This window comes from Glycine soja, chromosome 2 (genome assembly GCF_004193775.1).
Source record: "Glycine soja cultivar W05 chromosome 2, ASM419377v2, whole genome shotgun sequence".
Classification (NCBI taxonomy): Eukaryota; Viridiplantae; Streptophyta; class Magnoliopsida; order Fabales; family Fabaceae; genus Glycine; species Glycine soja.
Genome location: NC_041003.1, coordinates 10,557,447 through 10,564,090, shown reverse-complemented (window position 1 = coordinate 10,564,090; position 6,644 = coordinate 10,557,447). Strand labels below are relative to the sequence as shown.

Genomic DNA, 6,644 nt, shown 5'->3' with positions numbered 1-6,644 from the left:
ATGAACCATATTACTCAAGCCTTCATTCTCAAACAACTGAATTTTCTTTATTCACCATGTCATGTCTACAAAAATATTTGATAGATTGTTGTGGTTTAAGTAATATTAAATTAGATAATTTAAATAAGATTTCAGATTAAAATCTTATAGATAAAAAAAATGTGATTAAAAAGAAAGATTCTACAAAATAAAATAAAATAATATTAGATTCGATTTTTTTAAACAAGATCTCATATCTAAGTTTTACAAATAAAAAAAAAACTTAATTCAAAGAGAAATAAAATTTGGCAAAAAAATTATTTTTGTCAACAATTCAATTATAATTTTAATACATTAATCACTATGCTTCAATACTTAAATTACAAGTATATATTGATTTGCATAATAAGTTAATAGTCTCCTAAAAACTTGTAATGGAAAACAGTAACCCAGACTAATGACATTATAATAATTATATCAAGGTAAGTCTCGTATTCAATTTCAAAATGCGTAATTTTCTCTTATTGGTAATCTTAACGCATAAAAGGGATGTGGCTCAAGTTTACAAGGAATAAAGCTTGACTCAACCGAGATATAGACATTATATTGAAGGCAACTTCAAATTTCAAACGGTTTTGCTATTCATTATCTTGCAACAATGATTGCTAATTATCCATTTGGTAGTGGTCAGCAAAGTGGAATTTAAAATACCTTTTACATTCAACGTTTCTTAAAAATACGAGACAAGCTAGAATTATAATTTTTTCTTGACTAACACGTCTTCAGAAATCAGAATTATGATCAAGCACTTTAGGCATGCATTCAGTTCATCTGATAAATTTAACACGTCAAACCCTTGTTTACTTATTCATAAAGCTATTGACAGGAACCAATATTATGAACCTAGTGAAATTAACATCGAATCTTTTAATAACATCTCAAGTTCAAAAGTCTAATAAATGGAAAAAAAATTATATACATAAAGGAATAGTTTGAATTTTTTTTCCAACCAAAATGTTGTTTTAAAAAGTACGACTATACTTACATAAGTATCGCAATCATTCATGACATTTATCAAAGATAGAAGGGATAAAGGGACCTTGAAAATAGAGGCCCACAAAACCAGGATATAGGGACCACGATAAATGTTATTTCCTATACCAATTAATTTTGAGCAATCAAATGTTAGTGTAAACATTTTTACACAATCACCTGTTCATATATTGCCACGTCCAAAGAGAGTATTCAAACCACACGAACAAAATACAGAGTCGATGCTTCTATTAGAATAACATAGTAGCATGCCCATGATAATATGATATACTGTGTCTTCTCAACAAATATACAAGGCATATACACAATTATCCTGAAAGGCATATATACCCTAGTACCATACATATATGATCATTTGTAGCTTTTATTCTTCCTCTGTTGGGGGAGATCATTTAACTTTTAAAGATGCACAAACTTAAGAAGAAGCTAAGATATTAGTTTCTGCTTACTTTCTTGCCACTCATTTATGTTGGCTTCAACTTTTGCTTTCACTGTTGAATTAAATCCTGGATATGGCTCATAACCAAATAAAGTCTGGAGAACCTGCATTAAACAAGTAGCCTTTATAGACTTATAGTTATAGCCTGATATAAATGATTACTACTACATATTCAAGCAATAAACTAATTAATATCAAGGAAAGGTAAAGAACCATGCAAGAGAGAAAATAGTATTAGGAATCTAAAATCTGAAATTTGTAGTTGTAGGTACAATACCTCTAGCAATACAAAGAAAGGACCCATTACAAAGGCCTGAATGAGGTTATCCAAAAGAGCAGGAGCTCGTTTCTGAAAATGTATGATCTCATTCTCAGACACATTAATATAAGAAATGTTTAAGTTAGAGATTGAGTTGATATAACAATAGCTAACCTCAAATACTCCATGACCAATGAACTGCCCTGTCCAACATACTATCTGAACCACAAGAACAACCTAAACATGATCAAAAGAGCAAAAGATGAGGAATGTTATGTTGATGTTTATCTATGCAGAAAGAAAATATTTTTCCTATTTTGCATGTAACAACATGGAGCATGTTTGGAAATCAGTTACAAATTACGTTTAAGACAAAAATAATTCTTCCAATAGATTAGGACCCTTGCTTTTGTATTCATTTTGTTTTTATCTGATGGATTTACATTGGAATACGCGCTGCAACATTTCCAACTTCCATGCACATGGTGTTTTGCATGAATGTATCTAGCTAACAAAATAAACTAGCATAGCTATACTAGGTGTTTACTCCGCCTATATTTCTTCATAGTTGGTCCCAAGTCCGGGTTAAGGAGGAGAGTTGTGTTAGGCTCTCGGTAGACAAAAGCCAACATAAAAACTCGCCTTTATACCAAACATGGATTATTCAGCTATGTTAAAGTGTTAGAGGTAGCTGCCTCCAAGCCCTGATTCTATGATATAAGCCGAAGATCAAATTCTTTTTCTTAGTTGAAGGAATGAGGGGAGGGAAGAATTGAATTGCAATAGTAAGAAATGCTAGTAACATTCTCTTTTTAACATACTATTTATTAACAGAAGAAAAAGGAACAATCAGTGAAATTGCAACCCGAACCTCTGCCAGAAATTTGTGACATCAGGAAGTTGGGGAAAAGAACAAATAAGCACCCAAATAAGAAAGGAAGATGAAAGTGAGAATAGGAACACAGAGCACAAACATGATTGAGGAACAAACAGACCTCAAAATTACATAACTGAAATACTCTGTTTAGAATAGGAAATTCTATTTTACATTATTTACACTATCATTAAATAGTTACAAGCATAATACTTTGAAACAAAAATAAATTCCTATGTTTAAGATGACCAAATATCTAAGCAATACAATACTACAGTAGCAACTGAAAGATATAAGGTTCTAAATACTATATATCTTTGTTGCAACATTTATAGATTGTGGAACTAGAATTTATCCTCCACTATACATGATTTCAAATTGAAACTCCAAAGAACATAATGTGTCTCAATTCTCAAGTGCCTATCAAGTAAAGAATCCATATGCGATCTGTTTAAAGTATTTTCTCTTGAGAGGGTTAAAAGAAAGTAAATTCTAAACTTGAGTCTTTAGCTGAGAGAAAAAGCTTATGAAATCCTTTTTAGTGTAGGACTGTAACTTGAGTGAGATGTGAAATAGAAATGCTTTAGTCTGTTTGAATAAACATTGAGAAAATTGATTATCAACATAATTGATTTTAGTTAAAATTAATTTTTATTTGATATGATTTACATTTAAATATTTTTATTATAAAATCAAATTAAAAGTATAATTTAATATAAAATTTTGATCTGATGTGAAAACTACTTAAAATTACTTTAATTTATAATTAATTATAGATCTAGAATCAATTATGAAATCTTTTGTTATGGGACAACAAACAATTAAAAGTTTATCTAAAATCAATTATGTGATCAGATTTAATTCTAAAGGATTAACTATTTTGGATCCATCTTATAAATTCACCCTGGATATCTGTCATACATGTGATTCAAGTAAGGGGATGAAATAGAGGTATGTTTCAGACATAATTTATGATCTTAAAGTGCGTGCCATTCTCTCAAAGGAAAACTCTACCAAACAACTGCAGGGCCAATGTTGAGATGGATGAATGGACAATCAATACACAAAGAAAAGAAAAGATGATAAACCAATGTACTATTTGGGAAAATAAAGAGTAGTGCCTATTAATAAGATGTCAGAGTCTTGCCTAAGGTAGTTTTCTCATGGGAATAGAAAATAGATGTGAGAAAAGTTAATCAAAGGGAGGGTAGCTGATAAAGGTAATAGAAGACAAAATAAAACATCAGGAGAAGTCATTAAAAACAAAAGCTTTACTCAAAGTGATTTTTTAAAATTTGCCTTTTAATATAATAGGATCGCATGACTGACTCCACCTAATTTATTGTATCTAAATTTGGCCTTTTGCATTATGTTCCTCTTTCACTAAGTTCCAGTTTCTCTGAATTACTTTGAAATTTTTAGTTAAAACAAAATAGCTTGTATTCTTAGGTAGTGTTGCCCAAAACTTGCTTTTGGTTTATCTTCTTTATAGTATCTTCAATGCTGGCTCCATCCTCTTTTTCTTTTTTCTTTTCTTTTATAACTCACTTTTGATGAGTCTTATTATTATTTTTATTCTGTATACGTTTTATTATATAGTATACAACATTGACTTGACCAAGTACATAAAAAAAATTAACTTGACCAACACTAAAAAAATTGAAATTAATTATTTTTATATAAGAATTGTTGTTACACCTCAGTTAGTTCCAAGTTGCAACTATGAACTTTGATAAAATCATGTTCTTGTATTTAAAAATTCGGTAAGAATTATCACTGAAGATATTCTTAAAAATAAATAGTTAAACAACTATGAGAAAAGTTTTATTTTTGAAAAATTGGATAAAATAATTTTAAGAGGAGGTAGGCTTCTCTTGTCTCTCTCCCACTCTCTTTCTCCTCCATCCCCATCCTTTTCTCCATGCTCTCTTCATACTCTCTCCCTCTATCTTTCTGACCCCACTCTTGGCCCTCTCTTCTCTCCCTGCTCTTTCCCATACCATTCCTTTCTAATTTTTATTTTATTTTATGCTTTATAATAACTTAAAAATTTAAAAAAGGTCAAAACGCACACATAGGCTAATATACATTTCCATCCCTATCGCAAACATTGAAGTCTAAATTAATTTCCATTTCCAGAAGCTACTTGCAATTTGTGGTCATGTAAGAGATAAAAAAAAGACAAATACAGAAAAAACAGGTTTCCTTATCCAATACATGTAATCATAATGTAAAAAAAAAAAAAAAAAGCTCCCATAGGCAGAATGGAATTCATAAAAATATAACATATCATATACTACCAATATTAAGAAAATCCAACAACCTGATTTACCTTCCAAGCTAGAGAAAAACAAAAAAGTGTGTGTAATCATGGATGAAAAACAAGCATGGCTCCCATGAATTCAAAAATAAAACATATGATATGCTACCAAGTTCATATCAATAAAACCTAACAACATGGTTTACCTTCCAAACTAGAGAAAAACAAAAAAGTGTGTAATCATAGATGAAAAACAAGCATGGCTCCAATGAATCCACAGAAATAATACTAGAAGAACATATGATATACTACCTTGTTCATATAAACAAAACCCAACAACATGGTTTAATTACTTTCCAAACTAGAGAAAAAAAGTGTGCAATGATAGATGAAAAACAAACATGTGGCTCTCCCATGAATTCACAAAAATAATAGAACATATCATACAGCACCATATTCAGATCAATAATAAAACCCAACAAATTGATTAATCATAAATGAAAAACAGACATGGTTCTCCCATGAATTCACAAAAATAATAGAACATATCATATATTACCATGTTCATATCAACAAAACCCAACAACATTGTTTACCTTCCAAGCTAGAGACAACCCAAGTTGGCTTGCAACAAAGCTACTACCAATCCAACAAAGAGCACAAAGCAAAGCAGCCAAAGAGCCAGCTTTCAGATCCAAAGAAACATAGAAAACTGAGTAGAGCAAAGCAACCAAAAACCCAACATTCCAAACCAATATCACATAGTTCTCCCACATGGAAAACTCCAAGTTTTGAAGGTTGAATAAGGGAGGGAGAGGGACAAAATAGAGAATAAGAAGGGCCGAGAAAAAAATTGGCCAAACAAACAACACGTGGATTGCTATGTTAATTTTGTTGCTGTGGTATGCTCCATAGAAAGCAAAATGCTTTTCAAGAGCAAAGAGTCCACTCCTTCTCCCCAATGCCATCTACAACAAAAGGCTAATACAAAGAAAAGAGAAACAAAGAAAAGTTTTTATTTTTATTTTATTTTTATATAATGAAAACATGAACCTTAATGCATAAAAGCAAGTTGTTATATATTTTGATGGGCTTACATGAACACGAGGAGGTACGGTAGATAGAAGTTGGAATAAATTATGAATGACGAGATGTACAACCGACGAACAGAGTTTGGGAAAATGATTGGACTATAATACGGAAACTCAATCTTTTTGGGTTCTGAAGACAAAAATTGAACACGGAGGGAATCTATATAATATAGAGTATTGAGCAATGACCAAATCCCTAGGTGAAATTGACAAATCTTCTAACAAAGATGATGAAGTTAACAGCCTAACCGAAAACAAGATGAAATATTAATAGGTTGAATGGTACAATTTAATTTGTCAAAAAATAAAATATTTTTTTTGTCTAATAAACTTAGTTATAGTTTTTGAACTTTTTTTAAAACAGTTTCTATTATATTATTTAGTGATGACATAATATATATTTAATTAATTATATTACATCAATAATTTTTTCAAGATGATATTTGATGTGACGTATATCTCTTTTTTCATTTTATAAAGTATCCTGATTATCTTGAGTGAGAGTGAGAGATCTTTATTAAAAAAATAAAAATTCTTAAGTGAGATCTTGTCTTCTAATTATAATTTATTTCATAAGAGCTGCCATGCTACACCTACCACCTATATATAGTCATTGCCAAACATGTCCCACGCAAACTAACCTTCATGAAATTTCAACTTCAAATTTCGGTTCAGCCAATTTTGAAACA

At 30.3% G+C, this 6,644-nt stretch overlaps 1 protein-coding gene across 1 annotated transcript; it reads right to left on the bottom strand.

The window, feature by feature from the left end:
• Window positions 1-1,109: 1,109 nt before the first annotated feature.
• Window positions 1,110-6,167, bottom strand: LOC114386734 (uncharacterized endoplasmic reticulum membrane protein C16E8.02-like). Its single transcript, XM_028346771.1, has 5 exons — window positions 5,962-6,167; window positions 5,461-5,845; window positions 1,905-1,967; window positions 1,749-1,820; window positions 1,110-1,575 (listed from the first exon to the last, which is right to left on the bottom strand). The coding sequence occupies exons 2-5, from the start codon at window positions 5,830-5,832 to the stop codon at window positions 1,459-1,461; spliced, it is 624 nt and encodes a 207-aa protein (XP_028202572.1). The 5' UTR covers window positions 5,833-5,845; window positions 5,962-6,167; the 3' UTR covers window positions 1,110-1,458.
• Between the last annotated feature and the right edge of the window lie 477 nt (window positions 6,168-6,644).